General features: G+C 40.1%; 1 protein-coding gene across 1 annotated transcript; it reads right to left on the bottom strand.

Annotated features, from left to right (window-relative positions):
• Positions 1-2362: 2362 nt before the first annotated feature.
• LOC140269529 (myosin-7-like) lies at positions 2363-13182 on the bottom strand. The gene is made up of 39 exons (XM_072364674.1): positions 13149-13182; positions 12849-12909; positions 12433-12640; positions 11886-12029; positions 11400-11556; positions 11283-11310; positions 11063-11168; positions 10758-10850; positions 10584-10647; positions 10382-10480; positions 10142-10245; positions 9881-10019; positions 9684-9802; positions 9416-9565; positions 9149-9319; positions 8763-9072; positions 8588-8667; positions 8297-8502; positions 8092-8215; positions 7860-7996; positions 7510-7765; positions 7189-7431; positions 6925-7101; positions 6698-6843; positions 6522-6612; positions 6021-6410; positions 5794-5920; positions 5592-5710; positions 5324-5520; positions 5060-5243; positions 4649-4814; positions 4442-4566; positions 4019-4327; positions 3729-3932; positions 3349-3645; positions 3143-3247; positions 2954-3049; positions 2735-2869; positions 2363-2494 (listed from the first exon to the last, which is right to left on the bottom strand). The coding sequence occupies exons 3-39, from the start codon at positions 12631-12633 to the stop codon at positions 2474-2476; spliced, it is 5820 nt and encodes a 1939-aa protein (XP_072220775.1). The 5' UTR covers positions 12634-12640; positions 12849-12909; positions 13149-13182; the 3' UTR covers positions 2363-2473.
• Between the last annotated feature and the right edge of the window lie 9849 nt (positions 13183-23031).

Genomic DNA, 23031 nt, shown 5'->3' with positions numbered 1-23031 from the left:
GTTAAAAATCAGTTGGAGATACACCCATCAGCCTTCACTTTAAGGTGGTGCTCTGCAACCTTGCTGATTTATGCTCCAGGACGGGCTGTTTTTATAATTCCCGATGACCTGTCTTAATAAATATCACAAGTTATAGCTAATAACATACAACACACATTGGTATCATGTATAGCAACTATATTATAAGGACAGCTACCATAACCAGTTATTGCAGCCTCTTCAGAGGTGAAGAGATAAAAAGGAGGGTCAACAGCCACTGACAAGTGGCAAGATTATTTCCATTCTGATAACTTCGCCAGCCCTGTTACTGACAGCTGGCGTCAGGGTGCCAAATGGTAGAGAGAGATTCCATGAGCCTGCTAAAGAGCAAGTGAAGATAACTTCGACCTCACAGGTCAGACATCAACTAATTAAAGAAAACGGGATTTGAATGCTTTGTTTATGTCTCAACAAATGCACACTGTCACCACATATATTTAGTCGAATATAAGTTGTGGAACAGTACCAAGATGCAACATTTAACTTCATGTCTCCTGGCTTCAGTTCCACAGTAAACTCCTACAATAAACACATATATTAACCACTAAAGCTGTCAGCTGTGTAAGCAATAGCTGTTAGCTCTAAAGGAAATTTGCCAAAAGGCTTTCTTATCATTGACCTGGTACGTCATTCTTGTGCTTTATGTTGCCAGTTGAGTTAGTTAACTGTGTGTTTTCTTTATTTAGGCTGTGTGTCTTTTTTTATGTTCTTGAACACGTCGAAACTCCACATGCTTTTATTCTTCATATCTATTGTAGACAGAGAGACATTTTATTTTCATGTAACTCACTTAACCATGTGAAATGTTGTGCAACCTACAGAAATCTTTAATTTCATGGCGCACCACAGAGAATGTGCATCTTGCCTCAGACACAGTCCTGAAACCACCAGCGTTAGTCTTAAACAAATTTTAAAAGATAATCATGTTAGATATTTCTGCTCATTGTGATGAACCAGTTTTGCAAAACAACAGCTGATATTGCTTCTGCCAGTGATAAAAACTAAAGAAAAGAAGGAATATCCCCAGGAGGATAACTGTGGGTGTGTGCGGAAGTTGAATAGCTGTATCAAAGATCCACATTACTTTATCCTGAAACAAGTTCTAAGTATTTTTTACAATCCTAAATGTGGTCTAATTGAAATGCTCCATCTTTGGTCACTAATTCACTTGAGCTCAGATGTCCTGTTAATCTTGCTGATAAGCCTCAGCACATACTGTGCTGTATGTGGCCCACCACTTCAGACAAAGGTGTCAATATGCTCTCATTAGCTCATAGATACCTGCTTGTCTGCCAGGAGGGTTTAGGACATGGCATGTAATAAGAGCAAACACAGCGCTTCCTGAAGTTCACACAGAGGGAGTCAGGGGCCTCTTTCTCCTCCCTCTTCCACCTCAAATCATTATTAAGTCTCAGTGAAGCAACAGTGACTTAGACCTGACGCCAGCACCAAGGCAAAGCTCGAGACAGACAGGTAAGAATACCAGCGTTAATAAAGGACTGAAGCGATCCAGCTCTCTTCATGTCTCTACACCAGTGACAGCTATTTGAAGTGATGCTTCTCAGAACAGTTTGAATTTATTTATTTTGTGTGTTAACTCGTCTGAAAAGCATAAACTTGTGTTCAAGTAAATGCAGCAGTAAATACATGTCTGTATGCTGTATTTCTTTGTTGATTTATTTTAACATATGAACTAGATCTTTCGGTATTGATTCTGTGAAATCCTCCCCAGCTCTTTGGAGGAGCAGGCGGTATTCAGCAGGGATTCACTGACCAGCTGCAAGTGATTATGTGCGGAATTATGGTGGGCCTATGTATGAGCTCTGGTTCATCGTTGGCTTTGTTACCCAGGCTTTTGAGCTTTCTTTAACCCTATTTTAGGAGCAGATGTGCCTTATCACTTTCCATTCTTACTATCAACTATACAGTTTTCAGAAACTGTTTCACCATGTCATAACTTCTGGCATATTTTATATACCATCATTGTAATCAATCTTCTTTTATGTATCATAATGGAAATTGACAACTGCAGCCATAACCCCTCATTAGATTTATATAGAGGATTGTGATAATTTTTTCATGAGTGAAGATTCCATCAAAATATTTATGAATTAATTGAAGGGAAAAAAAACTCAAACAAATTAATTTGTTGTCTTTTCATAAAATCATACACTGATTTTTTTGTGGGTCTGTACAATAGAAACATCCTCACATTATCGTTATTGTATTTTTTTTACTGTAGCTCCATATCCTTGTTCACTCATCGAAAAACATTTCCTGTAGATTTCCCCACAAACCCTAATAAGACAATAAGAAAACCATGTTGTGCAGCTTCTTAATGTGATTTTATTAGCACTACAAGTTATGAATCGTGATAGTTGAGGGAAACTACAGTACACAGCAGGCAACACGATTTCTGGAGGCTCCAAAAGCTTCACTCCTCATCAAACCCTTTCTGTTGCAGCCAAGGAAATTGGAGAGACAAAAAAAAAGAGAAACAGCTGTTAAGTCTTCAGATTAGTATTGATTTAGCTCAGCAAAGCAATGTATTTATTTACAAATCAACGCACTGCAGTGTACATAGCACATACAGTAATTCTGTGCCAACATCTGTGAATAAAGGTAAATGCAGCACCAGGGAGCAGCATGTGTCAGGGTCAGATACTGTGCACCTTCAAGAGTGCATGCTTCAAACCTTGGAGCCAGCATCGCGGCTTTTGGCACGCAGCTTGTTGACCTGAGACTCAGCAATGTCAGCTCTCTCGTCAGCCTCGTCCAGCTCATGCTGCAGCTTACGGAACTTGCCGAGATGAACATTAGCCTGTTCCTCCTGATTGAAGCAAATAAGCCACTTATAATTGACTACAGACAGAGGAAAAATCATCGTAAACACTTCACCAATTGCCACACTTACAGCCTCCTCAGCAGATCTTTTGTAGGCTTTCACTTTAAGCTGCAATTTATCCACCAAGTCTTGCAGTCGAGCAATATTTTTGCGATCCTCTTCAGTCTGTGAAATTAAGAGACAATGTTACAAACTTAACTTAAGAATTTGAATGAACCATGCAGATTACCAGTGCTAGCTACACGCCACACCACACACCTGATAGGTCAGTTCCTTGATGCGCCGTTCATATTTACGGACACCCTTCACAGCTTCACTGCTTTTCTTCTGCTCCATTTCCACTTCATTTTCTAGCTCCCTCACCTGGTCAAGGACATTTTTGCAAGTAACTTTTGTGAGACTTCACTTGTTATTTACATATTTTCCCTCCATACATGTAATGCAGATGTGAAAAAACTGCTTACCCTGGCCTCCAGCTTCTGCACCTGCTTCTTGCCTCCCTTCATGGCGATCTGCTCAGCTTCATCCAGGCGGTGCTGCAGGTCTTTGATGGTTTGCTCCATGTTCTTTTTCATGCGCTCCAGGTGAGCGCTGGTGTCCTGCTCTTTCTTCAGCTCCTCTGCCATCATGGCAGCATCAGTAATGGCCTTCTTAGCCTTCTCTTCAGCATTCCTGCATTCCTGCACGGCGTCCTCCACTTCAGTTTGAAGCTGGGATATATCTGCTTCCAGCTTCTTCTTCTGATTTAGCAGACTGGTGTTCTGTTTACATGCAAAGGTTGGCTTTTAGTTTTCCACAGTAATTCAGCAATGACATGACAGTTATATTGCAAATTGTGTCTTACCTGTGAGTGCAGTAGCTGCACCCTCTCACTAACATCCAGCAGCTCTTGCTCAGCCAGTTTGCGACTTCTCTCAGTTTGCTCCAGAGCAGCCCTCAGTTCCTCCAGTTCAGCCTGAAGCAGGGTGTTGCGTCTCTCAACAATGGCGATGTTCTCTTTAAGATCATCGTTCGCCCGAACAGCCTCATCCAGTTGAATTTGGCAGTCCTTAATGGAACAACATCAGTCACATAACTGTTTATTGTAGAAAAATGATTGTCTTCAGAAAGTGAGTCTTTTCTGTTCTGGTGTACCTTTAGATGTGCGTGAACAGATTTCAGCTGCTTTTGGGCCTCAGCTGCCTGCCTGTTGGCTTGGCTTAGCTGGATCTCCATTTCATTCAGGTCTCCCTCCATCTTCTTTTTCAAACGGAGGGCCTCATTCCTGCTGCGACACTCAGCTTCTAGAGAGCTCTGCAGGGTTTCTATTGACCTCTGCAGGTTCCTCTTGCACTGCTCCATCTCTTCATCTTTCTCAGCCAGTTTACGTTCAATGTCTGACTTAATCTGGTTGAACTCAAGCTGGGCTCTGAGAATTTTTCCCTCCTCGTGCTCAAGAGAAGCCTTAGAAAGACATCACTAATTTGTCAAAACACACATTTTCTCATTTAATGCCTTTTATCAACAGAAGCAGGAAACTAACCACATTACTATTATCTTTTTTTTTTTTGGTTTTACCTCTGCCTCCTCCAGAGCTGTCTGAATCTCACTCTTTTCTTGCTCCAGCTGCTTGCGGATCTTCTCCAGCTCATGAATAGTTTTCCCACCCTCACTAATTTGCTCAGTGAGGTCAGAAATTTCCTCTGTGTATGAAAGTGGATGCATTGATTTTTTTTTTTTGTACAATGTTTACACATTATGTGTGTACTTTCAGTGATATATTACCCTGCAGATTCTTGTTCTCCCTCTTCATGGTCTCCAGATGGTCCAGAGATTCTTCATAGGAATTTTTCAGTTTGAAGAGTTCAGTGCTCAGAGACCTGGCTTCCTTCTGGGAGCTCTCCAGCTCACACTGAGACTCCTCGTACTTCTGCTTCCACTCCGACAGAACCTGGACATTGTGGTAAAAATTAAGGTGTTACATTTATTTCACCACATTGAGTTCTCAATAGTTTCTCTGTAGTACATCATTTAGTTTTTACAATTATGCTTTCTTACTGGTTAAAATATTTATTTATCTATTTTTTTTGGCTGCCTTATAAAAATGAGGTTGAAAACCACCTCAACACATTAAGTTGCATATAATCAACTCTGATATGTCTGCAATTTTTACAAGACTAGAAAAAGGCAACATACTTTGTCAAAGTTCCTTTGCTTCTTGTCCAGAGCAGCAGCAGCAGCATTTGATCTCTCCACATCCACCATGAGGTCTTCAATCTCATTCTGCAGCCTGTGTTTGGTCTTCTCCAGGGAGGAACATTTAGCATTCACTGCTTCAACAGCCTCCTCAGCGTCCTGCAGACGCTGAGCCAGCTTCTTTCTGTTTTATGGAAGAGTTTATCCAGGATTAGTCGCTTTTAAACTTGGTGAATTGTTCAAGTTAGAATGTGTTTCACTTACTTTGCTTCTTCCAGCTCCTCAGTCCTCTGGATGGCATCAGTTTCATACTTGGTTCTCCACTGAGCCACCTCAGAGTTGGCCTTGGACATGCTGCGCTGTAGTTCAGCCTTGGCCTCCTGCTCCTCCTCATACTGCTCCCTGAGCAGGTCACAGTCGTGACGAGAAGACTGCACAGCATGGGCTAATGCATTCTTGGCCTGGAAAGACAGAACTAATGTAATAAGCTTTGTCAACTTTTTAGGAGATATCCAGTTTAATCTATACACACCTTTATTTCTTCTTCTAGTTGTCTTTTCAAATCTTCAAGTTGTTGATTGTAGGAATTCTTTCCTCTGGTCAGCTGAGAAATAAGAGATTCTTTCTCCTCCATTTGTCTTGAAAACTCATCTGAATAGACAGATAAGGGATTTTTAGAATTGGATTCCTCTTTATTCAACACGTTGGGTGTTTCAAGGGAAAAGAGCACTAACCGTTCTCAGCTTGAAGTTTGGCTTTCTGGGTAGTGAAGTCATTCAGGGATCTTTGGTATTCATCACATTTGTTTCTATATTCATTCATTTGGTCCTCCATAGTTCTGGATGTCTTCTCCAAGATAGTCTTAAAAAATGATTTCATAGATTACAGCAATTGTTTTTCATTGTCATGGCATGTACAGTAATTGTCATCATCCAGAAAGCTATCAGACAACCACAGTTACCTTTGCCTTGACAATCTGCTCCATATTGGAGACCACATCATCCAATTCCAGTCTGAGCTCACTCTTCTCCTTCTCCAGCTTCTGCTTGACTCTCTGCAGGTTGTCAATCTGCTCTCCCAGGTCAGCAACACTGTCAGCTTGTTTCTTCCTGAGGGTGGCAGCAGTGGCCTCATGCTGCAGAGTGGCCTCTTCAAGGTCTCTGCGGAGTTTCTGAAACTCAGCCTCCCTCTTTTTGTTCATCTCAATCTGGGCAGCTGTGGCTCCTCCAGCCTCCTCCAGCCTCTCACTGATCTCTTCCAGCTCTCTGGACAAGTCTGCTCTCTGCTTCTCCACCTTGGCTCGAGCAGCTCGCTCTGCTTCAAGCTCTTCTTCCAGCTCCTCAATGCGGGCCTACACCAGAGTCAAAGCCAAACTTTACTTGAAAACATTTTTATCTTAATAATAGTTTTATTATATCATTTTGACTTGCTTTTTCATCATTTGTGCAGAAAGAATTCTCACCTGTAGCTCTTTTAGCTTTTTCTGGAGCTGGGCACTCATTGCCTGTTCATCCTCTATTTTGCTATTTAATTGGCTGATTTCAAAATCTTTCCTGTGAATGAAAAAAAGCAAAACATATACAACAATGCCTTCCTTAAAAGGAATTCTTGTTGGTAAAAATGAACTTTTTATTGTACTTTTTCAGCCTCTCTTCGAGCTGCTGCTTGTCATTTTCCAGATCCATGATGCTCTCTTGGGCCAACTTTAGGTCTCCTTCAAGTTTCCGCTTCGCTCTCTCAAGGTCCATACGTATTTTCTTCTCTTGCTCCAAGGACCCTTCAAGCTGCAGAAAGTCATTAAGAAAAAAAGTATTACTACCATACTTAGTATCTGTGATTGTCCACATAATGTTTTAGATTCTTACATCATCCACTTGCTGCTCCAGCTTGGCCTTGGCCTTGGTCAGAGTGTTGACTTTGTCTTCCTCACTCTGCAGGTCATCCAGCGTTTGCTGATGAGCTTCTTGTAAAGCTTTCTTTTCCTTGGTCAACTTGGCGATGATGTCATCCAAAGCAGCCATCTCCTCTGTCAGGTTCTTTACCTGTTGCAGATAAAAATGATAGACTCTTTACGGCCATCACAGCAGCTTTAACACATTTTCTTTTGCGAAATCTTATGTTTATTGCACCTTGTTCTCTGTGGCGTGCTTTTCTTTCTCCACTTTAGCCAGAGTTAGCTCTAAGTCATCAATGTCCTTCTTCAGCTCAGAGCACTCATCCTCCAGCTTCCTCTTCTTTGCAGTCAGTTCAGCATTCATCTCCTCCTCATCCTCCAGCCTTTCTGTCAGCTCTTTGGATTTTGCCTCCAGCTGAATCTTGCTCTTGATGAGCCCCTCACATCTTTCCTCAGCATCACACAGATTATCTTGCTCCTGACAAACATTCATTCTTATTAGCATATATCTTAATGACAACTTCAAAGTAAAATGCAACTATGGTGCCCTTCTTACAGCCTGGACTTGGAGCTGCAGGTCATTCTTTTCCTGGAGAAGAGAGACCATTTTCTCCTCCAGTTCCTTTCTACGGGCTTCTGATTTTGCATAAGCCTCCTTCAGTTTTAGGAATTCTTCCTTCATGTTGGCCATCTCCTTCTCAGTCTCAGCAGATCTCAGCAGAGGTTTGATCTTGAAGAACAGCTTCATCCAGGGCCAATTCTTGACCCCCATGAAGGCACGGATGTTCCACTGGATTACCAATAAAGCATCTCTAGAAAAGAAATTACAGTCATTGAGGGGGTTTGTCAGAACTAAAAGAACAAACCAATGACTGTGTTTTGCTTAAGGCTGGATATAAAACATACCTGCGTTCCACCATCTTCTGATACTCGATACGACACAAAAGACCACGAGACCTTGATTGAATAGCAGTGATAATTTTGGAGAGACGCTCGTCTCTCATCTCCTCCAGCAGACCCAGCAATCCAGCCTTGAAGAACACCTAACAACAACAGTGAGTTTTAGTTTTTTCATCATCTATATTACAATGTATCACTTTTGGTTACTATTCCTTTTGTAAGAAATTCCTGCCAGTACCTTGGTATGTCCAAACCTATACTGGTTATGATCAATATCCAGGGACCCAAGAAGTTTCTCAGCTCCCTTCCTGCTGTCAATGAACTGTCCCTCTGGGATGGCAGCAGGATTCAGGATGCGATATCTGGAAAATTACAAATGTAAAAATATATAAGATTATAATTTGTTTGGAATCTTACAGTTAGTGAGCAAACTCAGCTAATACCTCTGCTTGAAATCTCCATAGAGGATCCTGTTGGGGAAACCCTTTCTGCAGATCCTGATGCCCTCCAGCACACCGTTACAGCGCAGCTGGTGCATCACCAGAGGGTTCTCCATGGCCCCGGGAGTCTTGGTCTCATTGGGGATGATGCAGCGCACAAAGTGAGGGTGAGTAGACCTCAAGTTGGTCATCAGCTTGTTCAGATTCTCCTTTAATATGTTGAAGCAAACATTTATGTACTGATTGTTAAAGTATGCATATGAAGGATCAGATAGAGACAAGAATATACAATACCCTATGAAGAGCAGACACAGTCTGAAATGATGAGCCTTTCTTCTTCTTCTCTTTTTTACCTTCAGTACCTTCAGCCATAACTATGGAAAGAAATGTGCTATGTTAAGACCTTACACAAAAAAAAAAAATTAATACCTCTAATTGTATCTCAAACTACACGTTCATGCCATGTTACCTGAATCGGCTCCAGCATAGTTTGCAAAGAGGAGAGACAACAGCTTGAGGTTTGACTTTTGGTACAGTCCAACAACGGTCTCGTTCAGAGGATCCTTGTTCTTCACCAGCCAGTTGTTGATATTGTAATCAACAGTTCCAGCGTAGTGAACCAGGGCAAAATGGGCCTCTGGTTTTCCTTTGACGATTCTGGGCTTCTGGAAGTTGTTGGATTTCCCCAGGTGGTTGTCATAGAGCTTAGCTTTAAAGGTGGTATCAGAGGCTTTGGGAAACATGCACTCCTCTTCAAGGATGGACATGATGCCCATGGGCTAAGGGAGATAAATTGACATGGTTTAAAAGAAGATCTTATTTTTATTTCTCTTATGTTGTGGTTCAGTGTCTCACCTTTTCAATCAGGTCAATACAGGCCTGCAGATCCATGCCAAAGTCAATGAAAGTCCATTCAATGCCCTCCTTCTTGTACTCTTCCTGCTCCAGTACAAACATGTGGTGGTTGAAAAACTGCTGCAGCTTTTCATTGGTGAAGTTGATGCACATCTGCTCAAAGGTGTTGAACTAAAAAAAAAAAACACTTGTCATTATATTTCTATTTTAGTTCATTTTGTATCAAACTGTAATTTCTGGTTATGATTTCCTAATTATATTGCTCACATCAAAGATCTCAAATCCAGCAATGTCCAGCACACCGATGAAGTACTGACGGGGCTGTTTGGTCTCAAGTGACTGGTTGATTCTAATTACCATCCACAGGAACATCTTCTCATAAACAGATTTGGATAGAGCACCAACAGCATAGGTCACCTGTGGAATGGGCATACAATCACATGCAGAATAGGAAATTTCATGCATCTCGTTCCACTCTCTTGCCTCTATCACTGGGCGTATATAGAGTATATAGTTCTGTATCACATTCTCTAACCTGGGCAACATTCTGTCCCTTGGTGACCCACTCATTTCCTACTTTTACCCTCGGGTGACAGAGACCTTTGATGAGGTCAGCAGAGTTCAAGCCCATCAGATAAGCTACTTTGTCAGCATCTGGACAGAGAAAAGAAACACTGTAAGACTATGTGGGTTGATTAAAAGCTGTCTAAAATAAACAGAGTCTCATTTCACCTTCAGTGCCATCAGCTTCTGCTTGCTCCTCACGTGCCTTTTGCTTAAATTTCATGTTACCATGATGCATGATGGCACCAGTGAGCTTGTACACTGAGTTCTTTTCCTCTTGAGTAAAGCCCAACACATCGAAGGCACTCTGTAGAAGAGATGCAGTAACATCTCTGCAGATGCTATTGATTGACTAAATTATCATTGCAATAATTATTAACTTAGAGTCGATCCTAAAATTTCCTAAAACAGAAAAAAGGAGAGCCTCACATCTGTTGCCATCAGTTCATCCGCATCGTCTATGGAGGCCACTTGGGTTTCCCCCTGAGAGATGAAGGCGTAGTCATAGGGATTATTTGTTATCAGCAACATCTCTGGAGGAGAGACACAGAGAGAGAGATCAAGGAAAGGTCAGGAAGACTGGCACACTGTAATACAAACACAAAAAAACACAGCCTCTGTTTTTTGGGGGGGGGTTTTCCCACTGAAGAGCCAGTGCCCTGTACTTACCCAGGATTTCAGGCTTCTTGTTGGACAGAATCTGGTAGAAAATGTGGTAATCTCTCTCAGCCTTGAGCTGGAAGATCACACGAGATTTCTCCAGAAGGTCTGACAAATACAAGAAAGACATTGTTTCCTTGAGATAAATTATGCCATCCCACCATGTTACAAAACAAAGCAATATAGATATCCAGTGCATGTTTGTTCTTACATGTTTCAATATCAGCAGAGGCCAATTTTCCTCTGGTATCAAAATGAATTCGGATGAATTTTCCCTGGAAGGTTAGTTTGCATTGATAAAGACACCTTTGACAAACTGCTACTTTTTAATTTCTCGAGAACATAATATTTGAAATTCAGTCTCAAAGATGAAGCAGACACTCACAAATCTGGAGGAGTTATCATTCCTGATGGTCTTGGCATTACCAAAGGCCTCCAGAGCAGGGTTAGCCTGAATGATTTGATCCTCCAGGGTACCCTGTCACAGAGGAACATTATGTTTACTCAATCTGCAATCTGTGTTGAATGCTGCTTTAGCAGCCTCTGGTGGAATCAAGTGATGTTTCATTCAGTGTCAAAGTTTGAAAAATGTCCTAAATTAAAATTATGTATCACAGTTGTTACTGAAGTAGAAACTTGATTTTTCATACATCTAAGCAACTTCCCTATTTGCCAAAGCTTATCACATACCTTGTCTTTGGCGCCGGTGTCTTTCTTAACACTGCCAGCTGCAATACTTGCAAAATACTGGATGACTCGCTTAGTGTTGACAGTCTTTCCTGCACCAGATTCTCCACTGTAATTGCAAAGTCACTGATTGATACATAGCAATGTCATCATGTTGTGCAGGATTTTTATCTGAAAAACATATAGTGCCATCGATGCTCCCCAAGTTGAAGTTAATACATACGTGATCAGAATTGACTGGTTTTCACGGTCTGCCAAAAAGCAAATAGTTGAAGAGAACAAATTGTAAGTATATGAAATAAAAACAATCCATAATGGTGTCTGTTTTATCAGTATGTACCTGACAGCATGTACTGGTAGGCATTGTCAGAGATGGAGAAGATGTGAGGAGGAGCTTCACTCCTCTTCTTTCCTCTGTAGGCAACAACCACCTCCTGGTTGTAGACTGGCAGCCACTTGTAGGGGTTGACAGTCACACAGAACAGCCCAGAGTAGGTCTGAGTGAACAGAGAACATCACATTGTCGTATCGGTCCTCGCCATTTGTAAGTAAGAACTTTTCATTTTGATGTATTGATCCTTTTAGGTTTTGAACACAATTATTTTTTTATACAAACTTTCAATACTTTTGACTTGTAGTGTTTTTTTTTTTAAATAAGCAAACCTGATTGATGGATTATTAATATTAACTTAATTAGCACAATATCATTTTGTGAAGACACTTTCTCATAGTTTAAAAATCTAAGGCTTTGGTTTCGATGTCCAGAACTAGACTTTTTATGAGCCATGCTCTTAGTTTACTGAATAATGGCTGACTGTCTACTCACATAGATCATCCATACTGCATAACGCTCTTTGAGGTTAAACAGCACAGCTGGTTCATGGAGGAATGTCAGCATGGCCATGTCCTCGATCTTGTCAAACTTCGGGGGATTCTGTTGCAGAATATCTGCATCTTTGACAGTCACAGTCTGAAGGTAAGAAAATCTAATTCAGAGTTTTCGATTGCATACAGTGGTTGCATTAGATTATTCTATAGACAGTAAAAAACAAACATGTAGTTTCTATGATTGTGTGTGTTTTCTCCCTGTGCCCCTCTACTGCCATCAACATTGTCTCTTTAGTGTTACAAAACCTGCCACACAATGTAAATGTCAGATGGCAGCAATGGTTTGTTCTATCATTAAGCATCTCAGTGCTGCGACTGGCTTACACACTGACATACACTTAAACACTGCTCAGCCTAACTTTAATCTAACTGGTACAGACGGGCAATAATTGTATCATTAACAACCATGTTAAGAGCACTGTATGTGATCTAGTTAATCTCCACTAAATATTTCTGTGAATGAATGGTAAAATGTAACCACTCACCTTCCCATACTGCGTCTCTACAGTGGCCTTATCTCCATCTCGGCTGGAGATGGTTGCTTTCACAAACTCCTCCACTGGATCTGGGATAAAACATTCCTTCTTGATATCGAAGGGACGTGTGGAAGCCTCCATTCGTTCCTTCTCTGACTTCCTCAGGAACGGGGCAGCCGCACCAAACACTGCCATCTCTGCATCCCCCATGGCTGCACTAATGTGTACATCGAAAGGTGATTGAGGCTTCACTAACTTAATTTTGTGTTCATTACAGTCACTTTTTTTGCATCCCTTCCTCTGTATTTTGAAATATAATGCACTGTCTAAACGATTCATACAAGCTCTTGTACACTGATAAGAAGATAGCCATATAAAAAGACTTCAGCTCTGTACTGTTACAAAACTTTGGAAAAGGAATTTACCTGTGATTTCAGCTCAGGTAACTAGTGAGGTCAAGCTTCAAAGTAAAGCTCAGTGATCCACCTGCAGGAGGCAGAAAAATGTAATAAACCCTTCTATAAAATACAAAAATTAACTAACTTATATCAGCATGAATGGGTAAAAAATATAAGCAAAATTAAGCTTGTCAGGTTAGTAATAAATGTTTATATATATGTCTAAAGACCTATGAATTAGATTAGATAATGATGAGTTCAAATAGTGGAGAAATACAGATAAAAAGCAGCACAAACCCAAAATGCAAACGAGTTGTTTGGACTTACAGAGGCCAGGTGAAGAAAACAGCTGCTAAACCTGCAGGGAAGGCAGGGATCAAATATATAACCCCTGATAACCTGCCTTACAAGGCCAAGGGCACCACCCTGACCTGCTAACTAACACACACACATCATCATCATCAGGTGCACTACTTCAACACATACCACAATGCTCTCTCACACACATACACATCCACACACTGTGATAATCGCCATCATTTTCATCACTTATGGCAGAGCTCATTTTGGCTCTGGTGATGTCTGGCAGCCCTCTCTGCCTTTTGTCTCTGCCTCTCACGTCCAAATAATGTGATTTTTCGGGAGCCGTGCCAGGAACTTTCTGCAGCATAACTCATCTGTGACTCACCCAAGCATAGCGTCTCTATCTCTAATTCTGCCACACTTTTCCCTGTCATCTCTTGGGTTGAATTCCTTTTCCATGTGAGGACTGGCCATGGACAGAAACCAGATTCCATTCATTGCATGTGAAGAGGAGCAAAGAGGAAGAGTGAAACAACAAAGGTATCAAAAACAAAAACAACAACTCAGTTTTGTCATGTTTGTACGTCATTTTCAGTGGACTGATTAATCTATGTGGTCAGTGGACAGCAATGATGAGTTGGGTCAGGGTAACACCATTTTGTTTTTACTATTTCTATGTTCTATGTGAAGCACCTTAGATACTAGTTGAACACTACCTAGTTGTTCAAATAACTTTGCCTTGCCCAACTATAGAGTCAACGTTTTGCACACATTACTACAATGATTGTGTCTTGGGGCTCTAGGTACAAAACCATGACTCTATACTCTCTACACTTCATCTCAACTTATATTGTGAAGAAAAAGTTAAAGGAACCACTCTTGCCCTCTGCACGTTATGCTTCTAACATTTAGTTTATGATATAGCATTTGTGCCTTTAAGAGTGCACCTATGTCACAGTGATTCAACACTGTTAAGATGTTGCCATAAGAGGAGAGGATGGGTTCGGTCAAATAGTCAAAAGAAAACCTTCTAGAGTCTTTTTCCAAAATTATTCAGGTCAAGGTTTCTAAGCAAAATAGACTATTCGACCAGACCCAATGACTAAGCTGAGCAGCCTATTTGCTCTACTGTGAATAACAATGATTTTCACGTTGAACCTCCTCATCTTCAATAAATCGAGTGGTGAACCGGGAACATCCAACTAAGGACTGTGAGTGGATCAGTTTGAATCTGAGATATTGTTGAATCTTATAGACACAGTCGGAGTCATCATGTAGCTAGAATCCCATGCCTGTCATTGGTTCTAAACTCACTATTACCAGTGGTAAAAGCTGTGAAGTGGGGGAAGAAAGTCTTTACAGCTTTTTCTGAAGGACCAGAGTGTGTCTGAGGATACTGTCAGGAAGAGGACATAATATTTTGGAAACCTTTTAAACAGGGCTGTAGTGGTCAGATAAAGGCTAGACAAACCCTGCATTACCTCAGCAGATTAGCTACATGGGGATGTATATATATATATGAGGATGTAACCTTTCCTTAAATAGCATACAAAACCACACATTAATACACAGATGGCCCCCAGCTGGGATTCAAACCAGGGTCCCTCTTGCTGTGAGGCGACAGTGCAAACCACCACACCATTTTGCAGGGTTCTTTTAAACATGATTTTATTTTTACTTCTGACTTTAATATTTAAATAAACAGCCCAAAGACAAATAGATTATATATTATATATCATATTAGATACACTCAACACAGTTGAGACATGACCACATTGTTTAAGAATGTTTTTTTCTTAATGGGTCTTCTCAGGGAGGGCTGTGAAAATAATTAATAAGTAAAAAAGAACAGAGAAATACATGAGAGATAAATAAATAAAAATGTATTACTCAAGGATTTTATTTTATATAACCGTTCTTTAAATAATTCTTTGTAAATTTCTTGTATATTTTTATCTATTTTCTAACTTATCATCTTATTTTTTATTTGCTATTGCTTTCACCGTCTTCCAGTTGTTTTTCACTTTTCCTTTTTTGCTGGTCCTAAGCTATAAAAGTAAAAAGCAAATGGCAGCTCGGTCTGGAACCACTAACCCTCTTGCCTGAGTCAGTTTAGCTTTTGAAAAGTAAATTCATGTATTTCTTTGAAGATGAACTATTAAAATCCACCTCCTACAGGTCTTATCATGACACCGTTAGATAATTTTAACTCATTCAAAGTAATGCTGCCAGACTGCTGACAAACACCAGGAGGAGGGACCACAAGAGATAACCACAATTCCTAGAACTTGCACTTCCAGTTAAACATAGATTTCAATTAAAAAATGTCCCTGTTCAAAATCTATGAGGCTTTGAGTGGTTTGAGTCAAATATATCAGGGATATGTTTGCTTTGAACAAGTGTTTCAGAGCTGCAATGACTGGTCAGCTGGTGGTGCCCAGAGTTCAAACCAAACAAGGTAAAATGGCTTTCAGCCATTATGCTGCACACAACTGGAACCAACTCCCAGTCTATCTTAGATTTGACCTAACTGTTGTTTTTACCACTGCTCATAATTTCCCTTTTTTAAGACCACATACTTATTCTATACTGTCAATTCTGATTGAAACTTGTTTATTCTTTATTAATTTATCATTTCTTCTTTTTAAATCTTTTGACTTTCTGAAGAACTTTGAATAACCTTGTTTCGGTCTGTAAGGTCTGTTTGTAAGTAAATTTGTATTTGAATTCACTCCACTACAAACCTCGAAGCTATCATTTATAGAAAACTTTGAATTGCATTCAAATACATTCAGTTCCCAGTTTGCGTGGTGTTATTAATGAATGTATGTAATAAAAAGCTCACAGTAAACAACTGTCTTTGCCATCTCTGATTTGATTTTGATTGCTATTTTCAATTAAGATGATATTATTTCCACTGTACATGTATATAGGAAGCACAGGCCATCGTCAGCTGGCTCTTCCTTGTATGCTTGGCAGCATACAGCTCCATCTGTCACATCATGGTGGACTGATTTGTTGATCTAATTTGAAATCCATCATGGGTGTATTCTTTCTTTCTGGGAATGTCTTCCCACCATCTGCTTGAGTCAGGCTCCGTTTGAAGTGTTTTTAATAATTTCCCGCTGTATTTTTTCTTAGATCAGCTGAAATACCTTTCTGCAGTGTTAATCTTAGTAATTCAATTATTTTTCAACTTGCAGTTACTTGAGCTGTGATGTTTCACATACTCCCATAACCTCTACTCTGATCTATGCAGAGTTGATAGAAAGGTATTGCAGACAGCCACTGTGTGCTTGTTGCCTTTCTTGTCACTCCTCCCTTAAGGGTTGAGTTGAGTGTTCGAGTAATACCTTTAACTTAACACTTCTGTCATTACGATGTGTTTAGGCAGTGCCAAGTTTTAAGACCATTGTATCTAATGTCGGCCGGTCAAGCAACATGTAGTTGGCATCCTGTCAGTAGCCACTTACTGACATTTCAGTGACAGCTCTGTCATTACCTATTGAATGTGTTCTCATGAATTGATAAAATATATCTGAAACACATGGACAGCTCTCAAAGAATGAATACCAAATGATGGAAATCTGAATTTACCCGCAGTGGGATTATCACATGCACATCAGCTGTTAAAGAGCAGTTGTTCCAAACATCAACACTCAAAGAGAATCTCTGGCGTCTGGCCTCTTTCATGTTAGCCATCTGACATCTGAAGCAGTCACAGCGGATATGTCCCATAGTGGCAGACATTGTTTCAGCCAAGAGTTTACATGAACATTTAGATGATTAAACCATAAAACAGGAAGCGTTTTTACTCAGGGTGGAAAAAACACTTGGGTGGGTGAAAATGTGTAGTAAAGTGTGAAGTAAAAAAAAAACAAAAAACATTATTTATTTTTCTGTGATCAGTCCTGCCGCAGATATAATACCGTTTTGATCACTTTTATTTCTGCAGTGCAGGTATCTGACCATGCATCAGAATTTTTTTAAAGAGCAGAAATTCAGGCATTCACAAGTGAGGGTAAGCAGCTGTCCGGGGCTTATTTTTATGAGGTTATCAAGTCTCACAGCTCATCAGATGCAGCTGTTTTAGTTGTTTACAGAATTAAATCCAAGTCCTCTGAGGGTGCTTTCAGTCACTGTGGTCCATATCTCCAGAGCAAGCTGCCTTCTGGCCTGAGCTTCATACACCTGTGTCTACATTCATGTGAGTTTGAGTAAGTGCACTTGTACTGCTGTATATTTTGTTATTTGTATGGTTCTCTCATACTTTGCTTATGTTCAGCACATTGGGTTTACATAAATTGAAATGTGCTAGATAAAAGGAAACTGACATTGATTTTCCACATAAAACATTGGAAAGCTGAAAAAGCCCCACCCAGAAAAATGCCTTCTGCACAGAGTGTCATGCATTGAATGAGTGTGAGGATTAACACCAGCTGTGATCAGATGACAGGGATTAGCTGTTTTTATCCAAATGATTTACAGCAAGTGAAGAAAATATGTCCTCTTGGACACATCTCTGCACCCCAGAATAACAAAGTGACCTTCACACTAACTTTATTATGGTTGCAAGCGTTATAAACATGTTTTCAATTCCAGCTACTTTTTTTCTTAAGTGAATGACAGTCTTAAGAATTATTGACCCATCATTTGTCCACTTAAACATCGAAATCTCAAAAGAAAGACAGAGTGCATGATCTGTTTTAGATTTGTAGCAGCGCTTTAAATAAAAGCACTCTGTCCATAAAAAGCTGTGCTCACTGGTATTGTCTCACTGTTTTGGTATCGAGCATGTGTGCTCTTATTAATACTTTGGGTGTGATGGATATTAATAGACCTTTTGTTTGATACCTTGCCTGACCTCGCTGTCCTCTGCTGTATAAACAAACCACACCAGCTGTGTTAGAGCCTGTTTGCTGGCCACATTATCAATGGGCATTTTCAGCTTAACAGCAGCCAAGGAGATAAAGGTTCCCTTTTAAAAGGACTGACTGGAGCCATGCACAGAAGACACCGTCATGGGGGAAAAAATAACCACCATGACTAGACAAAGAACTTCTATTTATTTATTCTCACACTGGTTTATTTCATATGTTGAAAGTTGTATGAAGCTGTTAGGCTGCTGAATATTTCTAAATACTGATGGAAATAACTTTTTAAGTCACAGAGCTGTACCCATGAATCACTAGGTGTACTTGCCAAACACTGTGGCAGAGAAAAGCTATTCTCTTTTTTTTTTATTTTAAATACTATTGTCACAAATTCTTTATAGGAGCAAACGCAATGCTTCTAGCACGTCCGTCCACATCCATCCTTTCTGGCTTATTGCTTGGAACATTTTCAGCAGCAGGACAGGGCAGAGACAGTGAGGCAGGCAGCTGTTTGTGTTGTCAGTCTTTGCTTTATGGGGGATTAGGGGTGAGATCCTACCGCTTACAGTTCCTCTGACTGCCTGGACGCCACACAGATACAGGTCTTTCAATAGATCTGCCCTGAGAGGCAGTAGAGGGAGAGGTCGGTGGAGGTACAGCCTGCTTCATTTCATAATATTAGTTTTAGTAATGTTCTCTCTCCTTTAGTCTGTGCTTTTTCCTCTCTGTATACTACCTTTACATTTCTGTGGGTATCTGACATGTTCTTACTGGGGGCCAATAACCTGCTTAGTCTACTTTGTTTGTTGATTCTCTATCCTAAGCCTTTTTTTCATGTCAGATTGCCATCCAAATGAACTGAAATGACTTATAGTTTAAGAACAGCATTTTCCATGTCTTGCAGCAGCTTGCAACTGAATCAGGTGCTTAGCTGAAGAAAAAACATGGTGTTAAATTAATTAACTAAATCATCAACTGAATATGTTTCATTCTTGGCTGTATATTAACCAGCAAATTGTTGCTACTTTTTTTTTCTCTGCGGCGCCTTTTATCTGGTCAACAATTAATGACATAAACACTGACAAACGTAGCACTGATAACATGGTTTTCTTAAACTGACGCCCCCTCGTGCAGCTATACGTATTTCCTTCTATTTAAAAGATAAACTCCTCCCTGGTTGCTCTAAATCACATTTAGCCAGCTGACGCATAGACAAACAGTGGACCAAGTGTCCAAATGCCACACAGCTAATACCGTCAGACACAGAAGAACAAATATCTTTCAAAGTTCCAATGACGAAAAAAAGAAATACAAACATCTTGTGAACATCATGTAACATGTACAGTACAGCACTGAAAACAGACTAATTAAATTCTTCACTGTTGCCGATGATGCATGGATTTAATATGCTTCTCTGTGGAACTGGGAGTTGATGATGTCCCCTCCACAAGAGGAAGATTGGATTTTTTTCTGCTCCCCAGAACTTCAGAGATGCAGCAGAGCTGTGGTTAATGTGCATAACGTCAGGTATAACATGTACATGTCACAATCTTGAGTTCAGACATGCACCTCCCCCCTCAATAAAAGCAAAATGTCACCACTGTATCTTTTCATACTGCAGCCAATAGGAATCTATAAACACAAAAAAAGGTAATGTTAAAAATCATATCTGACAACATAAGTTAAAACTCATAAGGAGGCAAATATCCCCATATAAAAGGAAATATATGTTCAAATTTGGAGCAATGTAAATACAACAGAAATGCACTGAAGAGTGCAAAAACAGAAACCAGAATGACAAATATTCCATTTCAAACAGAGGACTTTCAGAACATTACCATTACTACTGCTTGATAACCAAAACAAAAAAGATAATACGTTTTTATAAATTGACCCTTTGTGACATATTTTTCTGGATTTATCAGGCAGCAGGTTTTCTGAATAACAACCATTCTGAGCAGGTGAAGGACTGTTGTAACTGGTGCAGTGTACGCTCACAAGTCCTAGTTTTCTTAAATTCACATTACAATCAGTCTCTAGTAATCATTTGATGGGTTTCAGACATATTTAGGAACCAGTGTTAAAGTACAGATTCCCGGCTGGGGCCTTTCTGTGTGGAGTTTGCATGTTCTCCCTGTGTATAAGTGGGTTCTCTCCGGGTACTCCGGCTTCCTCCAACCATCCAAAAACATGCATATGAGGTTAATTGGTGACTCTAAATTGTACCAAGGAGTGAGTGTGAGCATGTATGGTTGTGTGTGGAGTTTTGTCTCCATGTGGCCCTTGTGATGGACTGGCGATCTGTCCAGGATGTACCCCGCCTCTCGCCAAATGACAGCTGGAATAGGCTCTTCTACTGTCTTGCATTTCTTCCTAAAGACCACAGTGGTGCTTGTTAATGAGTTGAGTTTGGTTTCTGTTACAGCATACAGTATGTACGTATACAAGACAATAACTGGTAAGGGTTCTGTTTAACAGAATATCATCATTTTTGTCAAATAAACACCAGATTTGCTGTATTTGATGCCAGCCACCAGCAGAGGGCATATGTTTCCATTTATCACCTGCAAGTCTGATTTTTCTCTGGACACAGTGCTGCACCTTGTCTCTTTGCAGTGCGGCAACTGCTCAAAACGTCTCAGCTCGAGAAAACAACTTCAAGTACAGAAACGATGCAAAATCACAAACACAAGTCTAAACGAGGTATGAAACGAGGAAATTGGTGCAAAGTAAAAAAAAAAAAAAGTGCTGCAAAAAACAGACATATGCATCATCATCAAACGATCTGCAAATGGAGAGACGATCTGCAAACCAAGAAACGATTTTCAAACAAAAACGATCTGCAAACGAAAACGATCGTGCTACAAACCTGCAGGAGGCGCTCTCAGTGCAGTCAATAGAGAGACACATGAGCTGGAGAGAGACAGAACAGCTGACCGAACCACAACAGTGCATGGAAATACAGCGGTGTCGAATGAAGAAAATAATAGATAGTTAAAAAAGGAAGGTGTTATGCTAACATTTAGCTTATTTCCTACAATCCCTTTATATTTTTTTTAAAACAGTTAACTGTGCATTTTATAGTTGAGTCTACAAACTCTTTTCTTGCAGAAAGTACACCAACGTGTTATGCACCAATAGTTGTTGACAGTGAGTCTGATGCAGATGACCACACAGACTATCCTGCAGTGGAAAGGTATGATGTATTACCAGTTAGTACCTCAATGTTATTTTTGGCTCCATTATTAGAAATCATGGACACTGATATTCTCTTACAGTCCACAGGGTTTGAGCTTGAGTGCTGAAAACATTGTTTCAGAACTGGCCTCCAGGATTACCAATACATCAGGTTCAACATCAACAGGACAAATATATGGGATGGAGCACTCAGAGGCTTTAAGCAACCATCTTATGACCCATCACATGAGAATTTGGTTAAATTCACTGATGATGAGGGGCGAGCAGAAGATGCAGTAGACACTGGTGGTCCTCAACGGGAGTTCCTCACCCTGCTGATGGACTGCCGTAGATCAAGGAGAATCTTTGATGGTGCAGAAGATAGGAAATTTCTCACGTTTGACTGTGCAAGTAAACATTTGATTGTTTCAGACTACTAAGTACATTGTATTTCTGAAAATAATTTTGGAATTCATTCTGGAAATTCATTAGCTCTGCACCTGGATTCAGTGAAATTAACTTATTCATGCATTTTCATGTGGATTTGAAACTGATTTTAATAGTGGCACTAATGGATGGTAAAATATTAACAGCTGCCAGAGATGATGAATATTTTCATGTCGGGAGGATGATCGCTACATCTATAGTCCACAGTGGTCCAGGCCCTCGATTTTTGTCAGAAATTCTCTACGACCACCTCATGGGAAAATCAACCGTTGATGCTGAAGCAAGGATCGAGTACATCACAGATGATACCATACCAAGCGTCCTTGCTTGAGGTGTGTTGTCAAATCAACATAGTTCACAAAGTATTATCACAAAACAACTTTCCCAACTGTCTATCCAATCCCCCGAAACAAAATTTTGACTAATTGGGCCCTTTTTTAAACCAAATGTCTGTTCTTAGGTATTTTTTCCGTCTTTTTTTAAACATGAATAGTAAATACTTGGAATCTAACAACCCAACCATTTGTTGTAAAATCCAGTTTACACCATCTCAGAACATTAGCTAAATTAAGCCCCTCCTTCCTATTTTATGGCATGGCAAATAGTTTGATTTCTTTTCATATTTATCTTTCAGTATGGGAAATTTGTGGCATTTCACTTAGATGTGTGGTAATTGTCTCCCAGATATCCAGTGCAGCAACACTGGATGAACTGCATCCAGTGATCGACAAACATTCAGGTCTGTTGCAGACTGCTGGTTGTCTTCAGTACCCAAATGTTGTGGTGGACAAGAAGATTATCATTAAGGACTTCATGCAGTGGTACTTCATTTACCGCAACCATTTCTCAATACAAAGGTAATGTTCTTTATTTTCACATATTCATTCATCAAATTTTTTAAGACTTTTACATAAAGTTAATTGTATCAAGTAATTAGTGTGCTTAAAGCGATAGTTCAACATTTTGGCAAATTGACCTATTGCTATTACAGGCACTGATAATAGAAGGTAATGCACCTATTCATATGACTATAGGGATTATAGCATTAGGCCAATTTACGAAACTGTTGAAATACCCTTTAATGTTACCAGTCTTCTCTGATACTGCTATTTTTCTTGTAATTTTACAGTGTTTTTTTCTCTCTGAATATTTTGTAGGTTCAAGGATGGGCTTTCAGCACTTTATATGAGTCCTGCTTTGGAGCAGCATGCATCCACATTCAAGGCGTTTATGTGCTCAAGTGTGGAACAGCTGACATCCACAACACTGGGTAACCTTTTTGAGGTTCAACTCAGTGAACAAGGCACTACAAGACGCCAAGAGGAAACCAGAGTACCAGCATTCTGGAGAGACTATCTCCTCGATACAGGTTTATTACAATTGCATGTCATACAATTGTTCCCATTTCT

Source organism: Leuresthes tenuis, unplaced genomic scaffold (genome assembly GCF_036924035.1).
Source record: "Leuresthes tenuis unplaced genomic scaffold, fLeuTen1.0.hap1 SCAF_14, whole genome shotgun sequence".
Lineage (NCBI taxonomy): Eukaryota > Metazoa > Chordata > Actinopteri > Atheriniformes > Atherinopsidae > Leuresthes > Leuresthes tenuis.
The sequence above is the reverse complement of the archived record's forward strand: the minus strand, read 5'-3'. Positions and strand labels throughout refer to the sequence as shown.